Source organism: Lepidothrix coronata, unplaced genomic scaffold (genome assembly GCF_001604755.1).
Source record: "Lepidothrix coronata isolate B3197 unplaced genomic scaffold, Lepidothrix_coronata-1.0 Scaffold110, whole genome shotgun sequence".
In the NCBI taxonomy this organism is placed as follows: domain Eukaryota; kingdom Metazoa; phylum Chordata; class Aves; order Passeriformes; family Pipridae; genus Lepidothrix; species Lepidothrix coronata.
In genome coordinates, this window is record NW_016690290.1 from 3,115,833 (window position 1) to 3,133,613 (window position 17,781).

Consider the following 17,781-nt stretch of genomic DNA (forward strand, 5'->3'; position numbering starts at 1 on the left):
GATCCAAAGCCACCACATGCAAGGCGAGGCAAGGCCCAAAAGTGACTTTGGGTGCTGAAGGAACCCAGAGAAATGCTGTGCATCCCATACTGGCTGAACTCTGAGCAGTACAGGAGGAAGCTGAGCTGCTGCTGAGCAAGGGATCAGAAGAGAACAAGGGTGTAACCATCAGTGGGTGCAGAAGAAGGCAGTGCCAATATGTGCTGGAGCAACTGGGGAGAGAAAATCAGGGAAGGAGACCACATTGCCTTGGTGGGACACCCATGCAACAAATGGAGCAAGGGGTGAAAATGAGGAAAACCTTTCTGATGTCAGACAAAGTGGAGACAAAAACAGGTAGGCAAAGAATTTATTTCTAACAAAGCACAGTTAAAAGGGTCACCAGGAGCATCCTTTGGACACAAGCTGATGACTTGGAGAGCATGTGGACTGCAGCAGGCAGCAGGTGGGAATGGGGAACATGATCCAACAGCGTCAGGAGATGGATGGATGGATGAAGCAGCAACAGTGCTTGGATGTGCCACCATGCTGCAGGGACCTCAGTTCAGCACAAGCTCCCAGCACTGCTGCCCAGTGCCTGTGAACCTCAGGTGGACTCTGGCAAGGGCTCTTCCCTGCAGGGACAGGCTCTCACCACTGGCCAAAGTCTTGATGACTTTCTTTGCCAGAGGTCAGCAGAGTCCTGGATACAACAGGGCTGTCATTACACCGTGCCTTGGCAATGGACCAAGCTCTGCCTTACAGCACCAATAGGTTGAACTTACCTGATGCCCATGTCCACATCTGGCCCCACATTTGCACATCTCCAGGTGTTTGACACACCAGGACAGATTTCCACCTGTACCCCTCACAGGCTTTGTGCAAGGACTCACTCCTGGGTTTCCACTTTGGCCAGTGCCCAGGGCTGGGTGAGAGCAGCTCCATGTGGTTCTGTGCTGGCAGGAGCCCATGACTCACCTTACCTGAACTCCCCTCCCTGGGAACCAGCAACAGGTCTCTCTTTCCCAGGCAAAAGCCTTGCCTCAGAGGTACCCTTAGCCTGGGCAGCTTCAGTATAGGAAAAACTGTGTAGGGAAAAACATATGAGCAGTGAAGGAATGGGACAACAGAAGAAAAATGACCGTGTACAGTCACGCAGATTCCAGCTGGAGGCTTTTAGACCAGAGTTTCAAGCAGTCCATTAACATCTAAGACCAGAGCCCAGCCTAGCCAAACCACCAGCACTGCAGCCAGACTCTCCCAAGAGCTGCCTGTGAAGCACCACATCTGAGGGGAACTCCTGCAATGCAGAGGCCCATGGGCAGGAGCTCCAAGCTCAGGGCTTTGCAGTGATGGTGTTGGGAAGGAGGAGGGCCTCAGACCAAGAAAGAGGAAGAGATGGGAGCTCCAGTGGTACAGAGACAGAGCCATGCTCAAGCCCTCCCGGGACAGGAAAAGCAGGTATCAACATTAGCACTCAGACCACCACCCAGGCAGGTACCTCCATAAGAGTGTGGGGCCTAAGGAGAGACACCTCCAAAGGAGGAACACCCCCAAAGGTGGCAAGTGGCTCCTCTGCCTCTGCTCACGGTGATTTTGTACAAGTTCCTCCTGCTCTCCTCGCCCAGCCTGTCCCAGCAGGGCACAGCAAACAGCTCACACTGCCAGCACTCTGCAGCTCCCTCCCCACTGAATACTCCTCCTTGCATGCTTCTTTCAAAACTTTTATTCAACAATATAGAATTCTTTTAATTATAGTATAGAACTGTCCATCATGATACTACACCCCCTGCAGCCCCTGTGTCCTGGCAGAGACGGGCACAAGCTGGCTAACCGTGGTCCATCAGGGGCTGGGGGGGGCAACAGCCAGAACAGAGGAAGGAACAACTAACCAACAACTGCTTTGCACACCCTTCACATTTCCATGCTTTCTGGGTCAGGAAGAGCTCAACAAGGAACCAGAGGCAGGAGAACCTTTAAGGCCCGGAGGGAAGGGCTGAGGTCACCGCGGGGCGAGTGCCGTCCGGCCCAGGCGCGCCGCCCGCTCCGAGCCCTGCCCGCGCCGCGCAGTCCGCCCGCCGTCGCTCTACACGCGCCGATGGGACGTTTGATTTGGTTCTCATTCTGCTTATGGAAAATTGGGAGCAACAGCATCGGACCTGAGGAGAGACGGGAGGAGGGAAGTGAGCGTCACGGGGCACTGCCAGCTCAGTGCAGAGCTCCTCCAGCACCAGGCGACGAGGAGATGGCTGGGCACGCTGCCCTACGTCCTGCCACCCTCTGGGGTACTCTCCATGGCCCTCTGGATGTGGGGACAGCAGGGGAACCTAAGCCTGGCTTTGGAAGGGGCAAGAGGGGAAGGCAGGACCGAGGAAGGTAATGGGGAGACGTAGTCCAGCAAAGCAGAACTTTCATGGACAGCCAGACACAAGTTTGGACTTTTTTCTCCCCAGCCTCCTGTGTTAAGTTTCCCTCTGCTGCTGCAAATACCTTCTCTAGACCCATTCAAGACTCCCATCATGACACAGCACACTAGAAACAGGCACGGGCAAGGTGGCGAAGTTGCTTACTGCATCCATCTCCTACTGCATCCCTCAGTGCCTGCCAGGGCTCTGGTTTGGAGCCTCTCCTCTTACAAGGCATTCAGCCAAACCCACACTCTACCTCTGCTAGAAAGCTGGGGCCAGGCCACCTGAAAGGCCAGGAATGAAGATGCATGTCTCTCAGTCCTCTTACTTCCTCAGGACAAGACACTCATCCCCAGTTCCCAGCTGTCCCTACAAGCAGGAGGACACTTTGCTAAGGTCCAGAGGAGAGAAGGGTTTTCTGTTCCGAGTGCTGGGAGGGCCGCTGGCTGCAGAGACAAACTGGTACGAGCTGCAGTGAAGCATCCACACTGCCCTAGGATCAGATCCCTGGGATCCACACCCTCTTGCTCCCAGGCTACTCTTGCTCAGCTGCTGTTTTCCTCCGGGATCAATCTGTCTCTGCTCATCCTACTCTAGAGCTGGGGTAGGGATGTGGGGAGATAAGGGGCAGGTTGTTCCAGCCTCTCTGCTTACTGCAACCAGGGAAAACCATGTAATTTGCTGGAAGAACAACTCACTTTCTCTGCTTGAGGGTACCAGGAAAGAATTTCTGACTCAAGTTTACAGAAACAATACTTCCCAAAGCACCACCTTGAAATTCCACAATCAGGTTTGGACACTATCAAGCACTCATATGCAGCGACCAACATTTTCCACCTATTAAAATTCCCACACTCAACCCATTTTTCTCCACACCTCTTCTGCCTTGTCCCTCCAGAAGCTGGGAATGCCAACACACAAGAGCTGGAAAACGGACAAGCTTCTCCCATAGCAACTCGGACAGGCCATGAGAAACATCCACTCCTGCCACTTCTCCATGGAGCAATTCAATACATGTTTAAAAATCGGTCCAAAACTCGATGTTAAAACCCCAAATCAGCCCTGCTGGTAGTAGCACAGCTTAAGAGCACAAGAGACCCTCCTGCCCCTCAGGCCAGGCAGCCCAGAGGTTGGGCAGATGGAAGAGAGGGCTGGTGAACACTCGCCAACACCTTCAGTGGCCTCAGCAGGAGAGCAAATGTCAGCAAGACCATGTGGCACAGCAGCACATCACAGGCTGCTCCTCAGCCTGGACACACACAACTGCTCTCGTGCACCACTCACCTCCCAGGGTGGGAGGAAAGAAGAACTACTCCCTGCTCAGCACACCTTTAGAAAAAGCCATCCCCCCAGGCTGAGAGCAGATGAGCAGGGGGTACACACGTGGAGACCCCCCAGCTTCCAGCCACGCATCGGTGACCTGGTCTGATCTGCCAAGTAACAGACAGCCCGAGGATGGTCCCTCAGGCACCGGCTGTCTGAGTCCAATGTACCTCAAGAGCCGACTCCCAAAATCTCACACTTCCTCTGCAGCCCCGTGGCAGCGCAGACTATCTGCCACAGTGAAACTCTCAGGGCTGACAGCATGAAGAACTGCAACCAAAGACTGAGTGAGACATCCCAAAAAACTCAGACAAGAGGGGCTGGAAGAGCCAACCTGCCCTCCTGGAGGAGACAAGGCCTTCAGCTCTCAGGCCCTCTGGCTATCACATAGATTTGAGACGGCAGACGTTCAGACGTATAGATATTTATTGGTTTCAGTGAATTATACAAATGGATTGACCTGCTGTCGATGCCAATAGAACTTTATTGGAATATGGAATGTAAACAGATGTTTCAAATAGAAACATTGCAACCTTATAAAAAAATTAACTATTTCAACAATGCCGCAGAAGGAAATTCTGTGTTTAGGTGCTGGTGGGAAAACACTATCTCCAGCGTCTAGGTTTGAGTGTCACCAGAACCACTTGATGAAGTTACACACAGAACAAGTAGAGGAGGCAACTGTGAATTGTGGGGCTATAAAGCCATCGAGGGATCTGATGAAAGAACCCACAAGACGAACCCCCCACCCCCCGACACGATCGGCACCCCAGAATTCAACAAATGGCTGACTTTGTTAAAACACTGTGTGGGATCCCAAGTCCTGGATCAGTAGCTGCACAGCCCCCGCCCCGACGCTGTTTGTTGATCCTCCCCCCTCCCTGTGCTCTCCTCCCTGGCCTCCTCTCCACTCCTCCATCCTGCGGTGCTGGATTGAACCGCCCCAGAGCTGTGCTCTGGCACAAGTCTGCGTCTGGCACAAATTCTCATGGGAGCCACGTCATGAGGTACGTGGTTGCACACCTATCACAAGAAATCTTGCAACACTGACTTTCCTGAGCTCGGTGGGAAAGTCTGGATAGTCCCTCCCCTCTCCTGCCACAAGAGCAGCCCTCACATTCACAAGTTTCCAAAGCAGGTCTATTGAGTTTCTTCTCAGAGCGAGCCTTTGTCAAACACACTGGAGGGGGGGATCTCCTCTCCCCAGCAACTCGGATCAGTGCCTTCGTTTAAATGCTCCAAACTAATCCTGAGATGCTGCTGGGTTTGTGGGTTGTTTTTTGTCAAACTCCCCCCCCCGCCCTCCCCCCAACCACCCCGGCATTCACAATTGAAACTGGAATTCAAGGGCCAAATTCAAGCCCAGAGTGAGCAGTAAGGACTTAGACCTCAAAACAGAGTTGCACCTGCTGACCCCCAGCCTGAATTTGGTTCATTCAGAGACTACAAGTCAGAAAGGCAAGTTTAGAAAGAGGCATGCTAAGGGCTGATGGTAGAACGACCAATTTGTCCCCACCAGCGTGGTGGGGAAGGCTGGACTGAGAAGGAAGAGAAGGATCCATAGAGATGTGAACCAGAATCAGTTGTGTGGAGCCCTGGGGATATCACTACATGTTTAGCTCTTGCAAGACCATTTGCCCAGGGCTTTGGTACCACAGGGTTAGAGTTACATTAACCACAACCACCAGAGAGGAACTGAGGTTTATGACCCCCCCCAAGGTTAGATTTCTGCCGAGTATAAAGGGGAGGGGAAGAAGGGGGGGGGTCCTTGGTTCTTTTCCCTTCACTGTGTGACCGAAGGTTTTGCTTTTATTTGTAAACATCTTGAATTACCCGTCGTTTTCCAGTCCTCATCGTGCTGTTGTCATGCCACTGGAGAGCACAGCGTTTTCTGAGCTGGGCTGGGACTGCTCCTTCACCACTGGATCTGCAGGAGACAGAGCAGGCAGGAAGAGGAAACAGTATTTAATAAAAGCGGAAGCTCCACCCGGGCAAATCCTTCCAGAGAAGCTGCCCTGGAAACTCACAGAGCTGCTAAGGCTTTTGTGGAGCAGGGAGCCAAAATTCACCTCCACAACCCACAGCTCCATCCCAGCTGGCCCCAGCTACTCCACAGACTCACAGAAATAGGGGTGCTCCATGGCCTCCTTGGCAGTCAGCCTCTGTTGATGGTCATATCGCAGGAGCTTGTCCAGGAGGTCGAGGACTTCAGGACTGACCAGGTGTCTGTTCTCACTGTGGATGAAGTTCTCCCAGCGCTTCCGGGAATGCCTGCAAAGGGACCAGCTGTCACCAGCACAGCAGTACCCAGAGGTCCCGGGGGAATCACCCGCCACAATCCTCCTCTGAGAAGAGAGGCTGTGATGAACGCTGCCTACAGCTTTTCCTTGCACAGGTGACTGCTCAGCAAACACCTACTGAAAGGGGGAAACCCTCTTCCATACCTACACAATTGTATGGATGTCCTGTGCCTAGAAAAGGCATGATCCTTTCTGTCTACAGGGACTAGACAATGGCATGTGGCAGCAGGCAGGGTGACATCCTTGGGACCAGAATTTCTCTGACTTGCCAGCCAGCCTCACAGAAGTTGTCCTCACTATTCCATCCACCTCTTGTCCTTTTCAGGAATCTCAGCTGGGAGACTCAATAACTCAGCCCATGCTCAACTCCAGTGTCTACACCTCCACTTTGAGGATGTGAATGAGCAGGAGGGAGAAGAAACAGGGAGAGGCAAAAGGAAAGAGCCTGCATTTCAGTGATGACATGATGCAAGCAGCACTGTGACCCAGAAGATCGAGCAGGCCTTTGCTGAGAGTGCTTCCAGGGCACAGACATCAGTTTATCTCCCTCTCTGTGTCACAAGGAAAAAGGGCAGCATTTCACTTCTCCACTTACTGGCCCAGGATGTCATTGAAGTGTGGGTCCAGTTCTATGTGGTACTTCTTGAGATACCCATAGAGCTCATCTGTGCCCAGGACCTTCGCGATGCGAACCAGCTGGAACAAAAGGCATATTCAGAGAGCAGAAGGGCAGCCCACCACTCTTTTGCAGAGGCAGAGCTGCCCAAATCTAAGAGCAGTCCTTCTGGAAACATCCCAGATGGAAGGAATATCTCCCTTGAAACTTGTTTTTGCAACGCGTGCAGAAAAAAAATTCCTACACAAGGCAGAGAAGCAAAATCCCAGATGGCTTAACCAACATGCAACAACATCCTCCCAGCATGGTGATCTGACCCTCAGAACCTCCCCACCACACACACAGAGATGAGCTGGGGACAAACTTTTCACACAATAAGCCAGGTAGCAATGTCTTTACTTGGTCATAATTGTCCTGGCCGTGGAAGAAGGGCTCCTTTCGGAAGATCATGCTTGCCAGCATACAGCCTAAACTCCACATGTCTAAGCTGTAGTCATACATCTGAGGGGAAAAAGGAGAAGCTGTCAGAAAAGGCACACTCACCACAGCCCGGTTCCCCAGCTGCACAGGCAGCCTCAGCCTTTGCACTTCACAGCCAGCCTCTCTCCAACCCAGGCAATGCCCTGACAGGCAAAACCAGACAACCCAAAGGTGGCTAAAGTGCAGCCACAAGTGACATCACTGGGTAGCAAGGAGGAGACAGACTCTTACTTGGTAGTCCACAAGGAGCTCTGGTCCTTTGAAGTACCTGGAGGCCACACGGACATTGTATTCCTGAGCTGGATGGTAGAATTCGGCCAGACCCCAGTCTATGAGCCGCAGCTGGACACACAATAAAGACACGCAGAGTCAGGAGCCACTTAGGTGAGGCCATGCTGGCCAAACCTCTCAATCCCTTGAGCAAGTGTAGAGCCTGGGGTGGAGGGAGGTCCTCTGATGACAGGGAATGCTCTCAGCAGTGCTCTGTTCAGGCTCTTTCCCCTAACACCAGCTTGTGGAGCAAAGCCCAGCTTAGAGAGCTGCTCTGCCTCCTTGAGTCCAAGCACACTGTTACTGCTGGGCAGCTGGCTCCTGACCAGCACCATCAGCCACAGCAGACAGGTCGTTGCATACTAGGCAACAGATAGAAGTCTTATCCCACTGTTTAGAGAGGCTGGGCTGAAGGCAGTGTTGATTTTACCTGGGAGCTGAGAGCAAAAAACAGGGTAGGAGGGGGGTTCACCACATCCTGAAAGGCAGACCATCTCCTCTGCAGCCCCAGGGATGGATGACCTGCTGTGTTACTGAAGGACAGTGGGTCCAGTAAGAGATTCCCTTCCTTATAATCCTTGTCTTGCCTGTTCAGCCTCTGCTGACTGGCAGAAAAGATCTGTGGAGCAGCAACTAGTTCCCTGCTACAGAACCAGGTCCCTGGGGCAGGTACACACAGCACCCAATGGGGTATGAGTACCAGGATGGGAGAAGTCCCTGTGCTGCCCATTTCCACGGTAGTGAGCTGGGTACAAGCATTTCCTGTGACCTAACTAGCACATCCCAGCAGTGAGGAAGCCATGGACTCCCACTGTGGTGCTCCCCAGTGGGACTTTGGCCATCTCCTGATGCTGTCACAGGTGGAGGGGAGCCACTAAAGAAAGATTAAAGGGGTCTGTGCAGCTGCCCAAGCTATGGGTACAGAGGCAGCAGTTTCAAGTTTTCCTGGAAAAACCTTGCTTATAAGCCCTGGTGTCACAGTACCTTTTTCTGTTGGTGGTCTATCATGACGTTGTGGGGTTTGACATCCCTGTGCATGATTCCCATGCTGTGACAGTAATCCAGGGCCTGGCAGACACACACACACACATTAGACATGGCTGTAACCACAGGCACAGCATTAGCAATATAACAGACAGTTCTCAGCCAGGAGCAAGAGCTCATGAGGAAGTGCCGTAACCTTGGCACAAGAAACTGGCATTTTCAGCTCTTATGCTGCACGTGGATGAAGTGGCATCCTGGCAACAAGCCTTTATGGATCTTGACTGCAGTCACAGTCTTGGAACTGTGCTCCCTGCACAATCATTGAAGAGCACGATCCAGAGACGTGTCCCACCCGGTGACAAGCCCAATGCTCCAGCCTGGGTAGCCCTGTGCTTCCTAGGTCATGCTCTCTTCCCCAGAAGGGGATGATTCTTACATGCATACATTTTTATGGCCTTCCAGTGCAGCTTTTCACCTGTGCCCTGAAACACACTTAAGCCAGAAAGTCACCTCTATCCTGCTGATTTAAGCCAAACCTGCAGTTAAAAAAGTGATAGCACATGAGGGAGAGCAAAGCTGCTTCAAGCTTGAAGGCAGGAGCACACATAAGCTCTCCAGCTCCATGACCTTGCACCACTTGCCCCCCCCAACGCAGCTGTTCCCTTGAGCAGGGGGGTGAGAATGTTGTTTTCTCATCTCCAAGGGGAGGGAGATCCATCCATCAACATCTATCAGATGCTATGAAATCTCCAGCAGCGTGGAAAGAGGGTACAGCCTGCAGTCATTCAATATGCAAGACACCAGTGCCAGGGAAGCCACGCTGTCCTTGGGCCCCTGCCACAGCAGGAAGCAAGGAGGCAAAAGCTTCCATCACAGCAAGGCCTGAGAAAATATCCCTGCAATGACATGTGGCCTCACAACCCACAGGACTCACAGCACTGTGGTCCTGGGATCTCCAGTAGAGGAGATCTAGAACAGGTTACACAAAGTGCTTCCAGGGATGAAGCTGTTCTAGTGTCTTGTGTTGCCAAGGCTGGATCATCTAAACTTCATCATTCCTCCCACCCTAATCCCGGGTTGCCTTAGGCTCCAGTAGGAAGGTCCTTTCCTTGCAGACAGATGAACAAGCTTGGGGGTGCAGAGAAGAAAGCCTCCCTCAGGCCTGCTAGATCTCTTTCAGGAAGTCTCCTGCAGTCACCAAGTCCTGGAGCACAAAGGGCTTTCCCTCACCTGTTCCACTCATTTCCAGAGGCTGGAGAATTGGAAAGTGCCAGCCCAGAAATCCCAAGGCCCTGCTAAGACCTGACACAGCCAAGCTGCTGCTCCAGCAGGTCAGCACAGAACTGCCTTGGATGGGTTGAATCTGGAAGCTCTCCCTAATGCCCTGCCACCTCCCACATCCTGCAGCTGGAGACCCCTGAGAAGGGGCAGCACATCTCACAGACCTGCCATGTGGCTCCCTGAGCATTTCCACGGGGAAGTGCAAGCTAGGCTAGTTAAGAGGAGGTATTTAGGATACTCCTCAGCTTTCATCAGAAGGGCAAGGAAAGCTTTGGCTGGGAGGTCTCAAAGGAAAATACCAGTGTTATATCAACATATAACAGCTGGCATAACCAGAAGCTTTGTTCCCCATGACCACGTTCCCAGGGTTCTGTGACCACAGGGCACTGAGCTGGCCAGCTTATTCTTGATGTGCCCTAGATCCCCCACCCAGAGAAACAGGAGTCTAAGATCAAGTGGGCAGAAGTCACCTTCTGGGTCTGCATTTGAACAGTGCAGCAGAACAAAGCCTGCAGCTGGTAATCCCTCTCTTCCAGTCTCCCTAGAAACCCAGCTCTCCAGCCCTGCAAATGCCTCTCAGTGCTTGTCCTGGGTCTGGCTGGAGGGAGCCAGCAGCAGCTCAATGGTGCTGGAGACACAGGGAGACCAAGCACAGCCCTACCTGGTGACTACCAGTCACAAATGCTTCCTGAGGAAAGTACAGACCCCAGAGAATCAGAGGCTCTTTGGAGGTGACCTAAGGTCCCCAGTTTGGCTGCAATACCTCACAGCAACAAGCCAGGTAACCAGATCTCTTCCCAAGCCTTCCCAGGTTATGAGACATGGATTCTGCACTGAACACAGGAGAAGTAACCACTCTAGCACTGCCCCACGAGCCCTGCTACCGCTGCTCTCATTCCTGGTCTCCCCATCCAGACTGCCATATGCAATGCCACTCACCTTCAGCAGCTCATACATATAAAACCGAATATCAAAGTCTGTCAGGATCTGGTACAGTTGCTGAAACAGATTTGGGGAGGGAGGAAGAAAAACAAAAGAGACAAAAATAAATACTCCAGATTTGGATTAGTTTCGTTTCCTGCACCCCACTTTTCTCCAGTCATTGACCCCATTCCAGATTTCCTGTGAATGCCACCATTCCCGAGGGCTGTCCTGGCCTCAGACCTGCCAGGGCTACACACTAGGGAATCCCAAAAGTATGCAAGAGCTCCTGTGAAATGCTACTGGGATCATTCAGACTCAGCTTCTTTCCAGCAGGAGATGGGCAGGCTGTCTGACCAAGGAGAACAGGGCAAAAGCCCTTCAGAGCACACTGGAGTTGGCACAGATGATTGTGACTCTCTGTTGTCAAGTCACTATGATGACTTTGCATGTCAACATCGATGACAGCATTCAGAGCAGGTTGGGAACACATGAGCAAGGTGTCCAGGTGCTCAGGGTGTGGCAGGGAAACAAAAACTTTAACCTAAAGGAGCACAGGGTGGGGAAATACAAAGGGGAGAAGACAGCCTTAGAGCCACAGAGGCTCCCCTCTATCCCAGGATAAAGACTAATGCAACTCAAGAGCACAGAAATGCTTGTGGGGCCAAGGAGAGCACAGCTCAGAGTCACAGGGAAGTGCTTGTTACCAGCATGTGTTCACCACCCTCCTCTCCTTCTGCAGCTGCTCAGGCAGAAGTGATAGAGATCCAGGGTGCACTTTAACCTGCACTATGCCACCAGCACCAGCATTGGAGAACTCATCATCCTGCTGCTCCCATGCCAGCTCACAGCTGGCCCCAAATCTGCCTTCTGCTCTATATCTGTCACTGGCAGCGCTGTCAGCCCAACCCTGTTGGGCTGTGCTCTCATCCAGGGAAAGCAAGGCAAGATGCCAGGGCAAGGCAAGGAAGGACACTCAATAGGGCAGCAGTGGGACCAGACCTCTCTGCCCTTTCTTACAAACAAGGATCATCTCACAGCTCAGACAAATCACCGATTGCATCAGCACTGGAGCCAGCTGCCCATCATGGGCACCACTTGGCAGCTTCAGGAAAAATCCCAGAGCAAGGGATTGAAATTCACATTCCAAGAGAGCAGCTCTAGCCTTGAATCCCCTCCAGGCCCATGTTGAGATCCTCAGGTTCCTGCCTTACTCAGGGCCATCTCCAAACAGACACCCCCCACCCCCCGATACTGCTCTTGGAAATCATTTGACAACATACAAGTGTCACTTACACACACAGAGCTTTAACAGCCTCCAGGACACAACTGCATTGAATTCTCGTGAGCTGGGATGATCCTAACGCTTTGGAGCAACCCACTGAAGCAGACAAGTGAGCAGGGAGCAAAAAAGTCATAGCCACAAGCTATAGAGCTACAGCAGGGATAGATTTCCTGACTCTGATGCAGGATGCAGGGCCAGCAGAGGACAGCTGAGTCCTTCCAGAAGTCTGTTTAAATAGCTTGCTAAGTAATAAACACTATGAGAAATGTGTGTAAAACATGTCTTTCTGGCATCCACTACCCTGTTCAACTTCATCTGGCAACATCATGCACCTAGGGAAGGAGGAGGGCAGGAGAGGCAGTGGCAGAACAAGGCTAGACCTCATTTCCCCAATTCCCTGGCTCCTCTGCCTCTTGCTGCCTGTAAGGAGGGAGGGTCACTAAAGTCTTTCTTCACAGACCCGCAATGCTGTCACTTCTCTAACTCGTGGCCCTCAGCGTTGGACCATGATATGCCCATACACTGTTGGGCAAACAGCTTCCAAGAGATTTCCCTGGAAGAAACCCAGAAAACCTGTGAAACCCAGTCCCCCCAGTGCCCCATGCTCTGCTCTGTCCCTTTGGAGTAGAACTACCAGAAACATCACTGTGGGGATCACTCAGACCCAGCCCAAATCTGCTCAGCTAGCTGCCAGCACTCTGGATCCCAGGAGGCCTCAGAGACCTGGGCCGGTCTCCTTTCTCCATACAGAGCACAAGGAAAGGCCGAACCCACCCACAGGCAGCCCCTACCCCTCTCCAGCTTTTGGTGATATTTTGCCACACATCACATAACCAATCATAAACTAATCCTGTGAGTGCCTGAGGAGACAGAGACACGCTTCCCCTGCCATGGGGCTGACAGGAGCTAAATGCTTATTCCTCTCCCTTGAGTGAGCAGCACAGCTGGCTACGTGCAGGAAGCAGCATCTGCAAAGCAACAGGGTGGCTGTGAGGAGAGACACTGCTTTGGGGTGCAGAGCAGGCAGCAGGAAAAGAAAAGGAAACAGTTCCCAAAGCATTCCAGCCTTGGCAGCCACGCAAGGGAGGGGAATCTTTTATAATTCTGGATCTTTTATAATTCTGCATCGCTTATGCAGGGCAACAATCATTTTTCAAACAAACTTTGGATGCACAAGGATAAAACACACACACACATTTTCCCTTACAGCAATTTGGCCTGAAAATTCACCAAAGTGCAGGTGAAGTGGAAGACTTGACTCAAAAGCCCACTGAACCCACAACTCCAACAGGCTGAGCATCCTGAAGCAACCTTCCTTTGTTCACCTTTCTTGCCCATCTCCTCTTCTTGAGCTGCAAACCTGCTAATGTGTTTTAAGAATGAAATAGCAAACCCAAAGCATAACTGCTCCTCGAGAGCTGGCTCTGCCCCCTGCTTTCCTGAGGGATTTGCCTTTTTGGGGCAATGAAAAGCACAGTACCATGTACATTCACAAAATATGTGACAGCTGACAGTGGCTGAATTACAGGCGTCTCATCTCTAGTTTGAAACCAATTAGCAAAAGACATTTAATTTCACTGATGATCCCCCAATTGACCACGTGGCTCTGCAGTGCAGTTTTCATTGAAGGCAGACGACTGTGGGGAGCTTGAGTGCTCACAGATGACAAGTAATGCAGCAGGTCTGAAGGGAAACACTAGCCCTGTAACACAAGCTGCAGAACACGCATTTAGTCTGGTTCCAACTCATCCTCCTGCAAGTACAGTGCCATCCCTTCCAGCAGGGACCCAGACAGGTAATTTAAGAAAATGAGGAGGTATCACCTAAGTCTCCTGTTTATACCATCATTTAAAAATAGCCAAACCATGTGGAATATAAGCCTGTGCTTCTGATCTGGAATTGTTCACAACCATGGCTTAGGCCCCACAGAACTGCAGTTTCTCCCTGTGCACAGACAGCTAAGGAAACCCAGTAGCCATTTTCATGGGTGCACTGACCTGAGCAGCATTCTGCCATTTGAATGGGCAAAGGGTTAACAATGGGCAAAAGCATTAACATTAAGCAAAAAATAATAATGCTGAAGGAAAGAAACAGCCAGAAAGGAGACAACTGAGCAGACATCCAAGCTTGTGAGCAACTACTGCCAAAAGGACAGGGAAAAAAGCAATCCTGTGAAGTGGTCATCAACCTCCTGCTGCACACGAGCTGCCCTGGGAACCCCCTCACACATCCTGAAGGTGATTTGCCAGCGAGATGCTGGTTCTCAACAGTGCTGCTGAACCCAGACGTGGACGCAGAGATAGGCAGAGAAGAGGCCCTTGTCACCTGGATTAGCTCACTGTGGCATTTAACTCCAGCAGAATTTGGCTGCCCTGGGGGATCAGGACTGTGGAGTAGAGAGGACAATGACGGGGTGCTTTCCAGCTGCTTCATGTGTAGAGGTACAGGGCAAGCAGAGACCTCCAACACAGGTGGTCTCATCTACTTTGTGCCTTTTCTGCTTGGCATTTCAGAGCAAGGGAAGAGACAGCTTGGGAGCATCTGTTGACATCAGAGGAAGGCACCCACAGGCACCCTTAAGTAGCAGCAGCTCTATAATCTGCCAGTGAGCTGCAGCCCCAAGAACCTCCCCAAACAGGCGGAGGGCTCATGGGAGTGTAGCTCAACCAACCCACACACCCCAGACACAGCTGGGGAAATTCAGGTTACAAATAAGCTCTGAACAGGAGCAGCCATACCGCATGCCCTGGGGACACACTTGCGTTCCCAAGACGAGTTATTCCTGCCTTGTACCAATCAGCATCAGAAGCTTTCTGTCTTAGACTTGCCCAGCTGTGAATTTGGAGTTCCCTGAGGAGCCAGGCTTTCTCCCAGGAGCCTAGAAGAGGTCTGCTGCAAACTCATACAGTTGTTTCTAATGCAACAGCCAGAGATGAGCATTGTCACTTCTGCTGTGGCCAGACCACTGCTCCTTACTGGCTCCAGCAGTGCCCGCTCCAACTCTCCATGTGGCTGGGATGGCTGATGGATCATGGACTCTGAGCCCTTCATTTTTCAGTTAAGAGTCCCTGTTGGCCACCAGCCTCGAGGTGCTGCTTAATACTCAACTTCATGAACATATTTCAGTTACTGGGTGATATCCTGGATGACAATTTTTTCCTCTAAGGACACAACAGAGCAGTATAATCACATTTTGACAGGAGAAACATAAAGCAATCCTTAGCAAGGTGCAAGCAACCTATTTTATCTCAAGCCATAGATTAAAAATAAAAATTAATTAATTAATTGTTTAAAAAAAAAACTTTAAATAGAAAATTAAAAACTTCCAGGATCAGCCTTACAAAGAGGCTGTGGGTCACCAGGAGAAGCATGGGGGTACATTCCCAACACACATGCAGCACTGAACAGCCCAGCTGATGTCAACCAAGCTCAGGCAAACCAAACCTGCTTTAATTAGCCCTGAAAGGTCACCACAGAGCACTCCTCTCAGGGCTGTTTACTTGATGGAGGCAACGCTCATCTCCCCGCCCAGAGCTGTCAGGGCAGACGCTCCTGCAAGTTACTATTATTCTGGCTCCTGCAGTAACTCTCTACATGAGATTAAACAGCACTAAGACCCCACTGCAGCATGGCTGCAACTCTGGCTGTGCACACACATCCCACCCCAGAGGGACAGAAACAACGTGTCTTGCCCTGCACACAGATGGTCTGGGAGGCAGCTCCTCCTTTCCACCAACACCAGCCCAGAGTTCTTCTCTGGGTCTTTGGTGCATCTGCTTCCTTTAAGGCCTGTACCTACATCATGCTCCAGCACAGACAGGAAGAAAACCCACCATCCCATAACGTGGAATGAAAGAGATCCCTGAACAGTGCAGGAGGGATGACTGCTGGCTTTCTAATGGCTCCATTAATTCTCCACCACTGACTTAGTGACTTAGGGTAAAGACTCACATGGGGGAAGCAAAGATGCCATTAAAATAGGTGTGGCTGCTAATTACAGATCCCTTTTGTCTCTCAGTCTGTTGCTCCCAGCCAGAAACATCTGAGTAGCAGAAGTGGATGTAGCTGCACTCAGAGGACCCTCCTTTTGGGAATGGGTAATACCCCTTGGAGCTCCCCAGAAATCAGAAGAGCCAGGGAATATCCTGCAGCCTCAGGCAAGCAAAAGAGCTCTTAAGATGTATTCGAGAATGCTCAGTACCCTGCTAGTGAGAATGCTCACTACCCTCAGAGGCCCACTGGCAGTGGGAATGTGTTTTCCAGTCTCTGCCACCCCAAAGTCCCCAGGTCTGAAGGATTCCAGAAAAAAATTGGTGTCACCTGCTCCATCAACTGCACTGCTGTAAGCAGAGCACCACAGCACAGGGATTAACTTGGGCTGAATATATAACACAGCAGTGATTACTAAATTGAGAGGGGAGTAAGAATATCTAACCTGTTGAACTTACTCCTCAGAGCTGGGAGAAGATGCAGCACACAAACTTTTTATTCCTTTCAATCTAGAGCCCAGTAACAGGTTTCTGATTTACATGGAGAAAACAAAGTGAAGCTGACATAGGTGAAAACTCCAAACTCTCCCCACAGCTCTTGAGGGTTATCTGGCAATCACAGCACTCTTAACAGAAATGGGAAGCCTCCCTCCTCCACACTCAAGCAAACTCACCTTAAAATCTGTGTTATTGATGTACTCAAACACCAGAGCAGGGGTCTTTGACTGCAAGGGAAAGAGAGTCATGGTTTAAAACACCCACTTGACCTTTCTTTGCTGCAAGAGACCTTAAAAAGCCTTTGCTTCCTGCCCAACCCTCACTAGGGAGAGCAGGGCAGCAGCAAGACAGGGAGAGAAGCACAGCCCTGCTCCTGTAAAAGGTGGAGGCAGCTCTGCTTATACCCCACACGCCAAGCACCACCTCAGCATTGTGGCCAGTGCTGCTGATCCCCACGCCAAGGGGCAGGGACAGCACTGGGCAAGGCAGAATGTGTCACCAGGAGCTAAGCCCTCACAGCCTTCCTTGCAGGAGGAAGGTCAGCCAGGACTGCCGATGCTAGAGCAGCATCACTTCCTCTCATGGCTGCCAGCAGGATGGGAGTCACAGACCTCAGCCAGCTGCTCGTCACAGAAAACTTCCTGGGAATGGGTCAATTGTGGCAGTGCAGACCAGTGACATGATTGCTGGTCACTGGGTAGGACAGCAACCAGAAGGATCAAAGTGCTTCATTTCCAGTTGCCCTGGCTGGTACTTAGGCTCCAGATGCCAGACAAAAGCTAGAAGGCTACAGGCTCTACTTTCTTATAGGGCTTCAAAAGATTTCCCCCCATCAGCCATGAGAACTCACAGAAGACAGAGAAGGGGCCTTAAAGAGTCTGGGGAACATGGAAAGGAACAGGAACCCATCCAAACCTGTCCCATGCCTGCAGCCAGAGGAAGGGCAATCCCACCACACACGACACACGGGCACCTACCACTGGATCCTTGACAGTGTCAATCAGATTAATGATGTTGGTGCCACCACGTAGATTCTCCAGAATCTTAACCTCGCGTTTTATCTTCTTTTTCTTCACTGGCTTAAATAGACAAAAGAAATTAGAAGTGAGAGTCCTTTCAGAAATGAACACTGATTTCTGCCACCGATTTGGACTGGAACACATCACCTCCCCTCTTCTCTCTGCTCCCACCCTCACAAAAGAAAATTTTTAGCTCCAAAAAGGAGACAGACACCTTGCATGAACTAGAATTTCCCTCTCATTCATGAAACCTTTCCCCTCACCAGGGGAAATCAAACTACTCCAGACCAACATAACTGTGACTCCAGTGGTTAAAAGCACCTTGGACTGCTATGTGGTAACCTCAGCACACTGATTCTATGTTGTGCATTCAGAGCCACAGGATGAGCATGGTGGACCTATTTCTGCTTTTGCTTACCAGCACAAAC

The 17,781-nt window shown here is 51.2% G+C and overlaps 1 protein-coding gene across 2 annotated transcripts; it reads right to left on the reverse strand.

Annotated features, from left to right (window-relative positions):
- Positions 1–1,685: 1,685 nt before the first annotated feature.
- Positions 1,686–17,413, reverse strand: CSNK2A2 (casein kinase 2 alpha 2). 2 transcript variants are annotated; one of them, XM_017824423.1, is made up of 10 exons: positions 17,312–17,412; positions 16,511–16,561; positions 10,581–10,640; positions 8,361–8,444; positions 7,338–7,448; positions 7,026–7,127; positions 6,606–6,706; positions 5,833–5,981; positions 5,544–5,637; positions 1,686–2,138 (listed from the first exon to the last, which is right to left on the reverse strand). In XM_017824423.1, the coding sequence occupies exons 3-9, from the start codon at positions 10,596–10,598 to the stop codon at positions 5,561–5,563; spliced, it is 642 nt and encodes a 213-aa protein (XP_017679912.1). In that variant the 5' UTR covers positions 10,599–10,640; positions 16,511–16,561; positions 17,312–17,412; the 3' UTR covers positions 1,686–2,138; positions 5,544–5,560. The 2 variants fall into 2 exon arrangements, with proteins under 2 accessions (XP_017679912.1, XP_017679913.1); XM_017824424.1 differs by lacking the exon at positions 1,686–2,138 and having other exon boundaries at positions 5,397–5,637; positions 17,312–17,413.
- Positions 17,414–17,781: the final 368 nt, after the last annotated feature.